At 55.4% G+C, this 16,445-nt stretch overlaps 1 protein-coding gene across 1 annotated transcript in view; it reads left to right on the top strand.

The window, feature by feature from the left end:
* The window catches only part of KLHL26 (kelch like family member 26), a 28,615-nt gene extending 19,102 nt beyond the window's left edge, over positions 1–9,513 (top strand). Inside the window, exons 2-3 of the mRNA XM_034997628.1 lie at positions 3,525–3,707; positions 5,912–9,513. Coding sequence (XP_034853519.1) covers positions 3,526–3,707; positions 5,912–7,493 — 1,764 coding nt within the window. The 5' untranslated portion in view covers position 3,525 and the 3' untranslated portion in view covers positions 7,494–9,513. The remainder of the gene's footprint in view (positions 1–3,524; positions 3,708–5,911) is intronic.
* The last annotated feature ends 6,932 nt before the right edge of the window (positions 9,514–16,445 follow it).

Raw genomic sequence — 16,445 nt, 5'->3', positions numbered from 1 at the left:
ACCCAGGATGCAGCCAAGCCCTCTGCTCCAAGGGAGAGGCTGGGGTCACTGTCTAACTGTGGGGGTGGCAGGGCTGGGAACACCCCAACTTTCTGGCCTCTGCATATTTCTGCTCCAGGATCCTTTCCCCTCCCCAGCTGTGGGACACTCAGCACTGCAATGTGAAGCTGCTTCTGGATTATTTGGCCACTCTGGGCCTCCATTCCCCAGACTGTGCACCCAGTGAAGGCAGGGCCTCTCCATCTCTTTCGCTCTTGTGTCCCCACCCATGGGAAAGGGGCAGGAGGCTGACAATGCCAGTGAGGCAAGAGGAGGGCAGGGGGAGGGGGCTCAGACCTGAGCACCTCCAGGGTTCTTGGAGGCTCATGTAGCATGTGGCCTTATCTTGGGCAGACTGGAGGCCTGTTGGGGGGTGTTGGTGGGAGGACACAGTGGGAGCCCGTCTGGAGATGTCCTGGTGGGGGCTGTACACTGGAGGGCAGCCCTGACCAGAGGATGGGCACACTTTGAAGCCCGAGGGTCCATGCCAGTGACATTCTCTTTGTGATCCACAGAACTTGAGTTCATTGTGGGAAACTGGAAGAGCAGAGACTTGAACTCCCAGCAGTGGCCTGGTCAGGCATGACGGGCTGGATGTAACAGTGGGAGGGGAACGGGGGCATGTGAGGTGGGCATCCCCTCCACCTGGCAGGGATAGGCGACCAGACCAAGCTAGAGACTTGGAGTCTTTCTGGGTCTCTGTGGCCTTCAGGGGGGCTGCATGCCAAATCTCCTGGGCAAACCCAGGCTCTGGCCACTGACACCCTGGCGTCCCAGCATTACCAGCCCAGGGGAGCACAGTGCTGAGTTCTGAAGCATGCGCTGCAGCCTCCCAGGGGTGGGAGGTCTGCCAAGTGCAGACCATGTCTCCCCTGCCATGTCCCGTGTCCCCCATGCCATGTCCCATGTCCCATTCCCCCCTCCCACACCAGGTCCCAGACCCTTGGGACCCTGAGTACCTTGCAGGCCTGTGGTCAGCACCCCAGGGCCCTACAGCTCCTCTGCCCCTTGGTTGGTTTGCCCCCCTTTCCTGAGGCTCTCGTGGAGGGGCCCCTGAGGCCGGTGGCCTGTGCAGGTCAGGGACCTCCAGTTGGCAGCAGCTGCATTGATTGAGCACCGACAGTATGCCCTGTGCTTGGCATCAACTCTTTTATCCCCAGTATTGTTTTGGGAGCTGCTGGACAGTGAGGGCTGAGGAGCCTTCTTTCTCCTGCTTTCTTGGAAAGACCAGTGCCCACATTCCTGGCCCTCATTTGTGGGCAGGCATCAGTCCCAGGAATGGGAAAGCAAGTTCCAGAGAGCTGGAGGCCGTGGGGAGAGAGCAGAGGACTTGGCCTTGGCCTGGGGTGGGTGAGGCATGGGCTGGGAGAGTCCTGGTGGGGGTTCTTGACCCCACAGTGGCCTGACCCTAGAAGTGATGGCATTGTTCCCTCCCGTTGTGTTCAGGGGGTGAAGTGATGTATTAGGGCCTCCTACACCATTCATTCTTTAATATAGTCAACAAGTTTTCCAAGATGAAACAGCAGAAGGGACAGTGGTGCTGGAGGGGAGGGGATGTGGGGGTGAGCAGGGCAAGGGGAAATGGACCACAGAAATCCTCATACACTGTGAGGGTGCTGGTGGTCATGGCGGGGTTTTATGCAGGGCCTGAGAAAGCTCAGATATCCTTTTGTTTAATCTTACTTTTTTAATTTGATGTGAAATTCACATAACATAAAATCTACCATTTTAAAGTGAACAATTCAGTAGCATTTAGTGCATTTACAGTGTTGTGCACACATCAAGTTCCAGAACATTTCCCTCACCCCCAAATGAGACCCCGTGCCCATTAGCTGTCACTCCCCACCCTCTTTCCACAGCCTGGCAACCACGAATCTGCTTTCTGTCTCTATGGATTTGCTTGTTCGGGACATTTCATATAAAAGGAATCATATAATTTATGACCTTGTGTGACTGGCTTCTTTCACTCAGTGTGGTATTTTTGAGGTTCATTCACGTTGTAGCATGAATCAGCTTCATTCCTTTTTATGACTGAGTACTATTCCATTGTGTGGATGAGCACATTGTGTTTATCCATTTACCCTTTGGTGGACATTTGGGTTGTTTTCACCTCTTCTCTTTTTTTAAAACTTCATTGTTTGTTCTAAGACGACCTTTGCCTCCAGAACGTTTATTTTGAGGTACAGCAATCTCTGTTTAACTTGTCTCCATCCCCCCATTGAACTACCCCCATAGGCAAACCCATCCTCTTAGGGTAGATATTCTTGGTTTTGTGGCTTCCCCACAGTTTGCTGTGCCCCACCCCCTGCCTGCTTCATTGGCCATGACAGACAGGAGGATCCCACCCGCTCTGTCACATCCTGGGCCTGGGTTCAAATCCCGCTATGTTGTCTTACAGCTCTGGGACTATGGACAAGCTACTTACTGTGTCCCTATCCCTGGAAAGTAGGACCAATGGGCCTTTCCCCTCCACTGGGCAGTCACCAAGTAGAGCCCAGAGCCAAAGTCTTTGGAAAATGACTTTGTGGTCAAGTGGCTGCCCTCCCCTGGGGTGTTGAGCACAAGGAGCTCACTGGGCAGGTGTCAGAGTAGCTGGGCCTCCAAGAAGGTTGGCCTCTCCTGGCCTGTGACACCCCCAGCCCTGGAAGAGCTGCCCTGGAAGCCGTAGTTTCCTCCCTGTTGCCCGCACTGGGGCTCCGTGCCAGCACCTTCATCCCACCCCCACCCTCTGCAGGGGACAGAAGAGGGCTTTGCCCTCTGGGGCGGCTTGCTAGGGAATGGGGGACAGTGATGTGATGTGGAGAGTTGGTCTGTCCACACTGTGGAATATTACTCAGCCACAAAAAGAAGAAGTGAAGCATTGATTCATGCTACAACATGGATGAACCTCACAAACATGTGGAGCGAGAGAAGCCCGACCAAAAGGCCTCACAGTGCGTGATTCCATTTACATGAAGTGTCTAGAAGAAGCAAATCTGGAGACAGAAGACAGATTGGTGGTTGCCAGGGGCTGGAGGAGGGGGGTGAAGAGGGACTGCTGATGGGAGTGGGGTCTTATTTTGGGTGGGGGATGAAGATGTTCTGGAACTAGCTAGAGGTGATGGTTGCACAACGTTGTGTATGTACTAAATGTCACTGAATTGTTCACTTTAAAATGGTGAATTCGATGTTATGTGAATCTTAGCTCAATTAAAAACCAAAATGGGCATTAGAGCCTCCTCAGGCCCTAGGAGAAACCCTGCCCCTTTCACAGGTGGCAAATGGAAGCCGGAGAGGCGGTGTCCTTTGCCAAGGCCAGTTGCCAGGCAGGTGGCCAATGCGATGGGGACCCAGATTTTGTTTCTGCTTCTCCAGAGCTGGTTCTGGCGATTTTGCCTGCGCCGGGGGCAGCTTCAGAGCCCAGGTGAGCCAGCCCAGTGTCCCTGGGCAGAGACTAGACAGACCTGAGGCCTCTGAGCTCAGCCCCCACTTCTGCTCTCCTGCAGCATGGCTGACAAAAACGGAGCTCTCAAGTGCACCTTCTCGGCGCCCGGCCATAGCACCAGCCTCCTGCAGGGTCTTGCTGCCCTCCGTGCCCAGGGCCAGCTGCTGGACGTTGTACTCACCATCAACAGAGAGACCTTCCATGCACACAAGGTGGTCCTGGCCGCCTGCAGCGACTACTTCAGGTGAGCACAGGTCTCGGGGGATAGGCCAAAGAGTGCCCACCCAACTAAGAGGGAGTGATCTCAGCGCCAGCCAGCCAGCCAGCCAGCCAGGATGGCTCTGAGGGAAAGTGGCTGGTACTGGCCACACATTCAGTAAACCTGGAGCTTTTTCTAGGTTTGTAACTTTCTCAAACTTTTGGGGGATATGGTGCAGGCAAGCAGAACATGCCTGGGGGATAGCATGGCCCGTGGGCACCCAATTAGCAGCTTCTGCCCTGGGGGAGTGGCAGGGCTTGGCCTTGTTTTCATTCTGTCTTTATTTGACACCTGTGTGTACCAGGCCCTGTGCTTGGCCTCGGGGATCCAGCAGAGACAGGACCGACACAAGTCTCTGCCCCCATAGGTTCCTGTACTCAGGCTAGGGAATAGGAGGGATGCCCAGATGGGTGTCCCCATGCATGCCAGGCTGTGTCATAGTCCCCTCATGACAGGTGAGGCCTTTCTGGGTGTACTGGTCAGTCTGCTGCGAGAGCCCTTTCCTAAAATCCCCTTCCCTGTGCAGGGTTGTGTGTGGGGGGTGAGGGCCCCTTGCAACAGGGCTAGGGCCGTTCTCACCAGCTGGGGGCTGTCACGGGCGGAGGACAGTCTCCCTCATTTCCTCAGTGACCAGCTGGCCATTTCCTCCTGCCAGGCTGTGACCCTGCCAGGGAGAGCTGGGGTGCTGTCCTGGGGGTGGTGCTCTGGCCCCGCTTTGCCAGGGGTGGCAGGAGTGCCCCTGCAGACTGTCTCGCAGAGCCTCAGCTTAGCTGTGTTCCGAGGGCTGCACGGTCCTCGAGGCTAGGGTGGCAAGGCTGGGATGGCTTGCCTGGTGCGCCCCCCAGCTGCCCGCCCCCCAGGCTCAACAAGGCTGTTCTGGGGAGCCGGAGCAGCCAAGCCATCTGGGGCGCCGTTTCTATTTTTATTCTGGATTTGGGGACGGGTGGGCCGGCCCAGCCAGAAATGCCCTTTAAAGGCTCCTCTGCGCTGGCACTGCAGCCGGCGAGGCCTTAAAAGGCAAAGCTCCCTCCCGTCGCCGTGGCTGCCTCTGCCTTCGATGGGCTGATGGGACTCATGGGGACAAGAAGGGGCAGGGTCCGGGGGGCTGCCCGAGCCTTGCTCCTAGAAGGCTCCATGGTGCTGCTGCTCAGAGTGTTGGGCACTTGTTAGTTGGTGACCCCACAGCAGCACCAAGCTCAGCTGTCCCCACTGTGGGACCCGAGCCCAGGCCACACTGGGTGTGTGACTGGGGGACAGGCATCTCTTGGATGAATGGATGAGGGAAGTTCCTTCTCCTTGGTCAGCCGTCACAATGTGTGCTTGCCTCGTGAGAGGAACCTCTTATGAACTCCCAGAGGGTGCTGGGGTTCTTGCCCCTCTTCCTGATGGGGGCTCCCCAAGGGCCATGGGGTGCTGTGACCCAGGTCCTGTTTTTCTTACTGGTGCTCACATTAGTGCCACTTTCCAGAGCAGGACAGAAAGGCTGACAGCTAGTGTCACTCACTGGGGGTGGGGGGTGTCTCATAGTGGACTAGGCCTCCTGTGGGCCATTCTTGGAGGGCTTTCCTGACTGTCTGGAGATGACAGTGACTTTGGCAGGGCCTCCTAGTGGGTGCTCTGACCTGGGGACCCTCACCCTCTCCCCATCCCTGTGTGGTAGGACTGAGACTCGGGCTCGGGAAGGTGGAGCCACCTGCCCACGTGTGCCTGCTGGTGAGGGGCTCGGCTCTGAGAACCATGGTACATGGTGTTCTTGGGGTCCCCACCTTGTCTCCTGAGCCTGCCGTGTGTGTGGTCTTACAGGGCTGGGTGCCAAAGTGGGGCTGGCGCCTGTCTCATGGCCAAAGTCAACGTTTGGCCTCTTCCTGCCCACCTGTATCTGCCCTGCCATGAGTGGTCCCCCGGCCCCTCCCTCTGAGCCGGGGGGGTCCCAGCACTCCACACCTCTGGGTAGGGTGGACGTGGCCCCATGCGGAGGGGCAGAGTGGGGAGCTGATGTTTGTAGGAAGACACAAGGCTTGGGTGGATTAAAAATCTTTTATTTTTTTAACATGTCTTTAATGAGCATCTGACCTCTTTCCCCTGGTTGGCTGTGCCTTGCTCATGGTGTCCAGGGGCCAGGCTATTCCTGGGTGGCCATGAGGCCCCTTGGCTGCCCCGAGCCCACATGCTGTGTTTCTGAACTTCAGGGCCATGTTCACGGGTGGCATGAGGGAGGCGAGCCAGGACATCATCGAGCTGAAGGGCGTGTCCGCCCGTGGCCTGCGGCACATCATCGACTTTGCCTACAGTGCCGAGGTGACGCTGGACCTGGACTGCGTGCAGGACGTGCTGGGTGCGGCCGTGTTCCTGCAGATGCTTCCCGTGGTGGAGCTGTGCGAGGAGTTTCTTAAGGCCGCCATGAGTGTAGAGACCTGTCTGAACATCGGCCACATGGCCACCACCTTTAGCCTGGCCTCACTCAAGGAGTCCGTGGATGCCTTCACCTTCCAGCACTTCCTGCAGATCGCGGAGGAGGAGGACTTCCTGCACCTCCCGCTGGAGCGCCTGGTCTTCTTCCTGCAGAGCAATCGGCTGCAGAGCTGTGCCGAGATTGACCTGTTCCACGCGGCGGTCCGCTGGCTGCAGCACGACCCGGCCCGGCGGCCGCGTGCCAGCCACGTGCTCTGCCACATCCGCTTCCCGCTCATGCGGTCGTCAGACCTGGTGGACAGCGTGCAGACGCTGGACATCATGCTGGAGGATGTGCTGTGTCGGCAGTACCTGCTGGAGGCCTTCAACTACCAGGTGCTCCCCTTCCGGCAGCACGAGATGCAGTCCCCGCGCACGGTCGTGCGCTCCGACGTGCCCTCCCTGGTCGCCTTCGGTGGCACGCCCTATACCGACAGCGACCGCTCTGTCAGCAGTAAGGTGTACCAGCTGCCCGAGCCCGGCGCCCGCCACTTCCGGGAGCTCACCGAGATGGAGGTGGGCTGCAGCCACACGTGCGTGGCCGTCCTGGACAACTTCGTGTACGTGGCCGGGGGCCAGCACCTGCAGTACCGCAGCGGCGAGGGCGCGGTGGACGCCTGCTACCGCTACGACCCCCACCTGAACCGCTGGCTGCGCCTGCAGGCCATGCAGGAGAGCCGCATCCAGTTCCAGCTGAACGTGCTGTGCGGCATGGTGTACGCCACGGGCGGCCGCAACCGGGCCGGCAGCCTGGCCTCGGTCGAGCGGTACTGCCCGCGGCGCAACGAGTGGGGCTACGCCTGCTCTCTGAAGCGCCGCACCTGGGGCCACGCGGGCGCCTCGGTGGGGGGCCGCCTCTACATCTCCGGCGGCTACGGCATCTCCGTGGAGGACAAGAAGGCGCTGCACTGCTACGACCCTGCCGCCGACCAGTGGGAGTTCAAGGCACCCATGAGCGAGCCCCGCGTGCTTCACGCCATGGTGGGGGCCGGCGGCCGCATCTATGCCCTCGGTGGCCGCATGGACCACGTGGACCGCTGCTTTGACGTGCTGGCGGTGGAGTACTACGTGCCCGAGACGGACCAGTGGACCAGCGTGAGCCCCATGAGGGCTGGCCAGTCGGAGGCTGGCTGCTGCCTGCTGGATAGGAAGATCTATATCGTGGGGGGCTACAACTGGCGCCTCAACAATGTGACGGGCATCGTGCAGGTGTACAACACGGAGACGGACGAGTGGGAGCGCGACCTGCACTTCCCAGAGTCCTTCGCGGGCATCGCCTGTGCCCCTGTCCTGCTGCCCCAGTCAGGGACCAGGAGGTAGCCCCTGGGACCCCTGGGACCCCTGGGACCCGGCCTAGCCTCAGGCTGTCTCTGCGAGGGGTGTGGTGAGCGCACACTGGGGCCGAGAACCACAGAACCACCCCGGGCCCATGGGCTGACGTCTTGGTGCCTGTTGTGTTGATGAGGTCCCCTTCTGGGGTCCCTCCTTCCTTCCCAGAGTAGGTCCTGGCTTCGTGCGCCCTGAGGGAGCCTGCCACCGATGAGGCTGCCGTGGCGGCAGAGTCACTCCCAAGGAGGTTTCCTCTCCTGCCCCACATCCCTGCTCACTGAGGGAATCAGGGTCTCCTTTGAGGTGTGGTTGTGTGGCTTTGTCCCACTTCTCTCCTCCCCTAGCTTGGTGGCCTCAGACATTCCGATGCAAGCTCGTTAACGTCGATCCCCAAATCCATGGTTTGTGCCCTGCCCCCCTCCCAAGTTTCTTGCACCATCTATTTTTTAAAATAAACACCACCCCCAAACTCTGTAACATATGGACCTCCAGGAGCTGGTGAGGTGGCAGGGAAGCACCCAGCTCAGGGTTGACCTCAAGGGTGGGCATATTTCTGCCTCCAATAAGCCCAGGCTGCTGGGGTGGGAGGGTGGCCTTGGAGGAGAGTCTCATACTTGCCTCCATGCCGGTCTTCGGTCCCAGTACCTTCGGTGTGTGCAGTTGTCCACTTTCAGAAGGAAAAAACACAGCCAGCTCTCAGAGACTGTCCTCATAGTCAGCCAGCCTTCCATTTGGCGCTGGGCGTCTCGTGGGGCCTTGATGAGGAGCGGGCCGAGATGCCCCCGTTCCTGTCCTCACCCCCTGGTTCAAGGGTGACACCTGCTTTAGAACTCACAGTGTGTCTGCATTCCTACGAGTCTCATGATTTTTATCTCTCTCCCTTTCTCCAGCCCTCCACTCCCGCCTTGTCCCGTGTTCAGGTTGTCCTGCCACCAGGCCTGGGCCCCTTTAGCAAGGGAAGTCAGGTGGGTGGTGCGGCCTCTTCCCTTCAAGGGCTTTGCAGCATCTCCGGCCACATTTGTTTTGGTGTCAAACCTCTAAAGCTGTTTATTATTATTATTTTTTGGGGGGGGGGTTCTGGTTTGCTTTTTTTTAAGACACTGGCATTGCTGTCTTATAAATGGGATTTGTACCCTCGGGGCAACTTTAAAGTGTCTCTTCTGCTGCTAATGGATGATTGATGTCGTGTCTCTGTGACCCACTCACCGTGTAAAGAATTAACCTCATATCTTAGCAGATGTCGTCTCCTAATATTTTCCTTCATTTAATAAAAATGTTATGGTGAAAAGATGGAGCAGGCCCAGCGCTGAGCTTGTGGGGCCTGATGGGTCACAGATTCCTCATGTCCTCTATGTGGTTAGGGACTCCCCTCCCCTCTTTGCCCTTTTCTAGCATTGCAGAGGAGCTGGAAGGGGGGCTGGCCTTTGGCTCCGGGGTGTGGGGCAGTGAGAAGTGTGACCAGAACTTCCACCGGGTGCCAGGAAGACAGGGCAAATCTGCCCTGGGCTGGGTGGCCTTCGGAGAGACTCTCTCCAGGTTGTTCCATGGGCCTGGTGGCTTGGCCCTTTGCCACCAGACAGCCCCCAGCTCCTGGCAGGTTGTTTCCATCTGCTCAGTCCTGGGGTGTGCGATTGGGGAGCTGGGGAGCCCCTCTCCCTGGAGGCCATGATGGGGGAGACACAGGGCAGGTCCTAAAGGAAGCATGAAGTCATCTCCATTCCGTATGGGCCTAAGAGCTCTGTGAATGGCCCCCAACCCCTGCTTTCATGGCTGGCCTCACCACGAACCGGGCTGTATGTTGGTGGAGAAAGCCTGCTGTTCACAGACAGTTTTCTGAGAGGAGAGGCGTCTAGGATCCCCCTCAAAATGCACCCGCAGGCCTGGTGCTCCTGTGCAGCAGCCACTGGGGCCCCAGAGCGAGGCCGGATGTGTGGGTGGGGGGCAGCGTTGAAATAAAAACTTGGTTGGGAACCAGGAAGGAACCCATGCTGCCAGGGGCATTGAAACGAAAGCAGCAGCCCTTGGGGACTTACCAGAACATTCCAGTCCCTTTTTACCCCCCCCAACCTGAGCTCCCCCAAGGAGAACCCTTCCCTGCTAGAGGCATGGCCCCTAAGGGGGGGGCAGTGAGAATCTTTTGCCAGCTGCAAGTCCCCCCAGATCAGCTCACACCTCAGAACATCTTGTCCCCAATGAGCTGGCAGGGGTGCCGGCGCAGGGGGTGGGGTTGGGGGGGCGCTGCCGTATCTAACCGGGTCGATTGTGCATAACCGTCTGGGCTGGTTCATGGAATGTTCTCAGGGGCCCCCTGCCCCTCCCTCTTCACCCGCCCCCCCCGGAAGAAAGGAAAATTATTTTTCGTATTGTAAACTTTAAACACGAAAAAGCTGTTTTTAATTTAGCAGAAACTGGCTTGAATCTTCAGTTTGTGAACGTTTGTGTCCTTCAGAGAAAGGCGGAACATGCATTTGCACACACATGCTTACACAAATGCACGCACATGCGTAAGCTCACATGCACACCTGCACTCACGCATTGTGACATGCACACTCACATGGGGACACTGGTGCTCACACGTAGCCTTGCTTGCATGCTCAACGACGTGCTCACGTGCTTGCTCACACAAACACAATCACACTCGGGCGCCTGGGTGGCTCAGATGGTTAAGCATCTGCCCAGGACCCTCATGATCTCAGGGTCCTGGGATCGAGCCCCGCATCGGGCTCCCTGCTCTGTGGGAAGCCTGCTTCTCCCTCTCCCACTCCCCCTGCTTGTGTTCCCTCTCTCGCTGTCTCTCTCTCTGTCAAATAAAAAAAAACCCTTAAAACACACACACACACACACACACACAATCACACTCACCCTTGGACCAGCCTGGGCCTCTCTACTTAGCACCCTGAAGGGGTCTGGAGCCTGTCACCTCATCTCCTCCATTCACCTTTCACCCAGGGCGGCTTGGGCCATGAATGGCCAGCCACTGCGTGTAGGGACTGAGCTTGGGGAAAGCCTGTGTGCTTCCAGATGGCCTGCTTCCCCACCAAGGCCCTGGATGCGGCCGGCAGGAGCCTCCCTCCACACCTGGGCTCAGGCTGTGGGAAAACACTGTCTCCCGGGACGGTGGGATTCAGGCCCGCTAGAGGCAGGCCAAGTGTGACTTCTGGGGCCTCGCAGCAAGCTAGGCCAAAGGGGCCTCTGGGGAGCTGTGTGAGGTGGGAATCTGCCCCGGACCTGGCCAGCTTGGAAACCTGCCCCTGGCTTTGTCTCCAAGAACGTAGCTCCTTCTCCTGTGTTCTCACAGGCCCCGAGATTTTGCTTCTCATGGTGGAGACTCGGTGGTTGGGTTTTATTAGGGGCACCTGGCCTCGGAGGCACAGTCCGAATGTTTACTGCACAGACGAGAGGTCCTGGGGTGGGGAGGTGGGAGCAGAGCCACACCCATTCCAGTGTCCATGGGTACCATCTGTCTGTGGACCCCAAGGGCAAGAGGGCCATGAAGCCGCACTCCTGCCTACAGCAAGGCGCAGCTTACATCTTGTGGCTGACCCTGCTTATTGCCATCCCGGCTGCCATTTCTCCCTCCTCACCAACAGAGCCCTGATTTGGAGCCAGCAGCAGCGTGCCCAGCCTTGGGGGTTAATTTAGGATTTGGCTGAGCCATTCTTGGCTACGCCTTTGGCCGGGGTTGTTTTTGATTTGGGCGCATTTCCCAGATCTGGCCAGCAAGCTTTAAGGGGAGGTCTGGGGTGGGGGTTTCTGGACACAAGAGAGGCCTTATTGCCCCCTTTCTTCCCTTACTGCTTCCTGTGAGGACACGATGCCAGGAACTTCTGCAGCCATCTTGTGGCCATGAGGAGCAAGTTAAGCGAGGTGCAGCGATGCCTCCTCCCAAGTGCTGAAATCACAGAGCCACCTGTCCCACCCTGGAACCTCTGACCTCCAGACTCCTTTTTATGAGAAATCACAATGCCTGTGTTGCTTAAGATACTAGTGGTTAGATAGTCTGATACTTGTAACTCAAAACAGTTTCAAAATTATATTATAAATGTAACATGCTGGGGATTGCCCATCTTATATAAGCCAGGGTTTTTATTGCAAGCAACAGAAACTGCCTCAGGCTGATTTAAACGGCAAAAATGTGCATTGGAAGCCTGTTCATTTCCTCACAAAAGTGGCAGGAAGGCTGGAAAACCAGGCTCAGAAAACAGTAGAAACCAAGGAGGCGAGGCAGCCAGGGCGATCAGCTGAAATCATGCCGGGGAACTGGTGGGTGGGGACACTTCTGCCATCACCATGGAATCCAGATGCCTCAACTGGCACTGCCACCTGCCCTTGGCACTCAGCCATAGCTGCCCCTGAAAACCAGATGCCCCTGTCTTGTCTCGATGCTACTTCTTTGCACCACTTGTTCCGGAGCGCAAACATCCTGTTGGCCTAGCCCATGTCCTGTGTCAATGCCCTAGCTGCCTGGGGAGTGGGGAGAAGGGGTACCTCAGTGTGTGTTGCTATTGCTGGGTAACAAACAGCCCCAAGTCTCAATGGCAGGCAAAAACGGATGTTTGTTTTCTCATGTGTCTGTGACTCAGCTGGAGGGTGCTTGTTCTGGGCTGCCCTCGGCTGGGCATGCTCTGCCTCCTGGTGCAAGGCTGTGGAGTAGCCGGAAGTCTCAGATCCACCTGTCTCAGCCTCGGACTAGCAGCTGGCCGACATGCTCTACAGAGCCACCAGAGGACAAGCAGAATCATGCGAGCCTTCTAAGGTCCCAAACTGGAAACCATATGCTGTCTCTTCTGCCCATATGCCTTTGGCCAAAGCAGATGACAGGTCCAGAATCAGGGCTGGGGACATATCCTCAAACTTAAGAAGGAAGACCTACATAGGAGTGTTGCAAAGGGCAGGACACAGGAACAGAGGGGGATTGAGGCCCATCGTTTGATCAGTCATACCAGTGGCTTTAAAGCTTCTGTTATCAGTGGGGCCACCTTGACATTGTGGGGACTCCCCAGACTTGGAAGGGGACTCAGACGCTGGGCCACCAAAAGGAAAAGCCTGCTCCATGGCTTCTGCAGCCAGTCTACCCCCTGGTGGCCAGTCCTCTTTTCTGTCATGTAGGTTGGGCCTATAAGTGTCCTGGGCTTTTGGGCTGCAGGGAAGGGGTCTGTGTGGGGAGTTCAGTTGGTGTGTTCAAGTCTCAGGGCACCGTGGTGTCATTGGAAGGCCTATCCCAAACATCCCCTCAGCATGGGTGGTTGCCAGGGAGGCACTTGACTATAGGCGCTGCCCCTGTCCTGCCTTCCCATAAAGCCGTCCCCTGGGCCCCTGCCCCCTCAGTTCCAGCTTCTTGCTACCCTCTTTGGCAGCCCTGCCTTATCCCCCCCCTTTCACCTACACTCAGCCTGGGATGGGGGGCACAAGGGGCCTAGGTCCTCAGTGAACCCCTTCCTATTCCATGGTAAAGGGTGAGTTCCATGCCTGGCCATTTCTGGCTTCCTTCAGGTTCTCCCCTTTTGCTTCGTAATCAAACCTGGCTCTTGCTTTGCCGTTCAAAACTTTGATGAGGGCCTGGTTTGGAAGTCAAAGATGGGCCCTGGATGGTTTTCCTCTTTGCCTTCCTGCTCCGATGGCCTGAATTCACCTCTATGCGATATGGGTACCCCGGATTGACTAAGATTCCATATAAGGCAGTGCAGAAAAGCAAGGCATGAAAACTAACCTCTCGAGGTAGGGTTTTCTTCCCTAACAGTTATTGAATGCTTGTGAGGAAGCAGGCACTGAGCTAAGTGCTTTACATGTGTTATCTATTTAATCTTCCCAAGAGCCTGCAACGAGGAGTACCGCCGTCCGCATTTAACACAGGGCAGCCTGGCTCAGAGAGAAGTCACTTTTCCGTTGTCAAACAGGTGGAGAATTGGCAAGGGCTGGACCACAAAGGAATGCTCAGGAGTTTAGGTTTGTTTTATTATTATTATTTTTTAAGATTTATTCAAGTAATCTCTACACTTAATGTGGGGCTCAAACCCACGACCCCGAGACCCAAGAGTCGTGTGTTCCTCCGACTGAGCCAGTCAGGTGCCCCAGGAGTTTAGGTTTTAATTTAGCTTGTATGCTGAGGAATGCTATGGCCTGGATGCAGAGGAAGGGCATTCTAGGCAGGGAGACAGCCTGTGGCAGAATGCAGCAAGGCTGGAGTGGCGGACGTGAGAAAGGGAAGAGTGGGAGATGATGCTGGGGAAGCTGGCCAGGAACAAATGGAGCTAGGCAGGACTATGAAGCAGAGGAGAGAAAACCGTATCCTGCAGGCAGCAGGAAGTGCCTTAAAGGGACTCACTTCTTAGCTCACACTTGGATGTGGTGTGTAACTAAAGTGAAACTATTCAACAATTGGATATTCCCAGCCCTTTTGGGTCAGGATTGGTTGGAGAAGGACACAGGGCTGGGTGACCCTAGAGTGAGGAACACAGCTCTTCTTAGGGGTCAGGATGGGCTTTCTGGAGGGAGGGGACATTTGAGGTGGGTTTTGAGGGATGAATAGGAGTTTCCCAGGCCGAAAATGATTCATTTAACAAACACTTCCTAACTCTCCCTCTGTGCCTAGGTTTGTGTTAGCTCTGGGGACCCAGGAAAACAGAATGCATAGGCAAGTATAAAATAAGGCTTAGGGGCGCTTGGGTGGCTCAGTTGGGTTGAGCATCCAACTCGTGATTTTGGCTCAGGCCATGATTTCACGGGCTGTGAAATTGAGCCCCTGTGTCAGGCTCTGAGCTCAGCAGGGAGTTTGCCTGAGATTCTCTCCTCCCTCTCCCTCTGCCCTCCCCCTTCACATTTGTGTGTGTGTGTGTGTGTGTGCGCGCGCGCACGCATGCTCTCGCACTCCAAAATAAATACATCTTTTTTCTTTTTTTTTTTTAAATGAGGCTTAAAGTGCTCAGACCCTTCAAAGGATAAAGAATAAACCTTAAGACTAAGGAGTTGGTATGTCTGTGTCCTCTGTGCATCACACAGGGAACTTGAGCCCAGGAGTGTTTGGGTAGGGTGAACATACTTTCAGCTTCTGGTCTCAGTCGATCTAGTGGGGAACAGATAGGACCCTGGAAACAGCTGCCTTCAGAGAGTGGGATGTTCACAGGTCATGGGACACACACAGGGACAGATTTCAGATAGGCTCTCAGGGAGGGTCTTTCAGAGGAGAGATCTGAAAATGAGAAGGTGCCACAACGATGCAGAAGCAGTCAGCAGAAGCACCAGTGCATGCCGAGATCTGGAGGTGGTACAGCAAGAAGGCTGGACTGGCTGGAATGAGAGGCCAGGGAGGCGGAAGGGGGATGAGGGCCTCCTGAGTCGCCAGGAGGGTGGATTTTTTTCCTAAGTGTGATGGGGAGCATGAGATCCACCCTGACTTACAGAGACCATGGGCTGGTCCGAGAAGCCCGCCCAGGCCACACTAGCATTAGCAGCTTTCTTTGATGAGTGAAGAAAGCAAAAACAGCAGGGCTGGGTTCTGCCCTGGTCACCAGACGCTTCAGCCTCGCCTTCCTCAGACTGGGGGTCAATGGAACAGGAGGAGGCCTTGGGTCATTGTCTGGCCATTGCGCAATAAGCAGGCTCACAGCTTCCTCTGACTCATCACCAGGGTTTAGGATGGATTGGGTTACTGCCTGGGTGTGGGGTGAATGGGGGTGAGTAGCACTGGATCTTCACCTCTGCTCTGTGGGCATGGCCCAGTTTGGGACCTGATAACCCCTGCTACCTACCAAATCTTTTTATTTTCTCTGCCCAGAAACTGGCTTATGCAGACATATGTAAGTGATCAGGATTACCAGCAATTTCTGAGCACTTGTTATAAGCTAGGCACCTGACATGTATTAACAGCATTTAAACCTTACAAAATCCAGTGCGGAGAAGAAAGCTGAGCTCTGCTGTCAGGTCTGAGGTGTAGTCCTGGCTCTGGCACTTAACTTCGTACAGGCAGCCACCATTCCTACTCTGTATTTCCTCTCCTATCTTATAGGATGGTGGCTGGAACCGGAAGCCATATTTGTAGAATGCCCAGCTCTGCACCTGACTCCCAGAAGCTGTGGTCTGTGGTCTCTGTCAGTGCCAGAGACAGAAAATAGACTTCAAATCGACTTCAGCAAAAAAGAGAACAAATTATTGGCTCATATAACTGAAAATGTAGGAGTGTTTAGCTTCAGGCATGGCTGGATCCAGGAGCTCAGTGTCTCTCTAACTTTGGCTCTGTTTTTCTCTGTGTAAGGTTCACTCTCTTGGGACATCTCTCTTAAGTAGTGACCTCTGACACAGCAAATTTGTGTTATCCTTCAAAACAGCCATCCAAGTAAAAAGGGTGCTTCTCTTTTTAGTGGTTCAAGCAAAAATTTCAGAATTGCATCTCATTGGGCAAACAGGATCATGTGCCTGCCCTGAGCCAATCATGAAAGCAAAGCAATGGGCTTTGATGATTGGCAAAGACCTCCAACTTGGGAAGGTGGGTTTGTGGGGAGAGAGGGTAATGAAGCTCACGCCATCCACATATTATGGACTGAAAATTGCAGAATGTTCCCTGGGCAGTTGGTTGTTGGCACCCAAAAGGGGAGGGCAGATGCTTGTTGGACAAAAAGGTTAGAAGACCATGAAAGTGCTCAAAACCATATGAACAAAAAGGATAAAATAAAGCAGTGACAGTGCCCAGGATAATCCAAATTAAAATCTATCTATCTATCTATCTATCTATCATCTATCTAATATGGACATTATTCAGTAAACAGTTGTAAAGTGTGAATAAAAGCATGTTCAGAAAATAATGGTGATCCCCCTATGATCATCACTAGCAATCCCTCCAGCCATCCCTCACCCTAGTAAAAAGTGTGCTTTTTAAAAATCTTTTTTTCTTTTCTCCCTTCCTTCCTTCCTTCCTTCCTTCCTTCCTTCCTTCCTTCCTTCCTTCCT

Source organism: Mirounga leonina, unplaced genomic scaffold, assembly GCF_011800145.1.
Source record: "Mirounga leonina isolate KUSES-001 unplaced genomic scaffold, KU_Mleo_1.0 Mir_94, whole genome shotgun sequence".
NCBI classification, from domain to species: Eukaryota; Metazoa; Chordata; class Mammalia; order Carnivora; family Phocidae; genus Mirounga; species Mirounga leonina.
The sequence above is the reverse complement of the archived record's forward strand: the minus strand, read 5'-3'. Positions and strand labels throughout refer to the sequence as shown.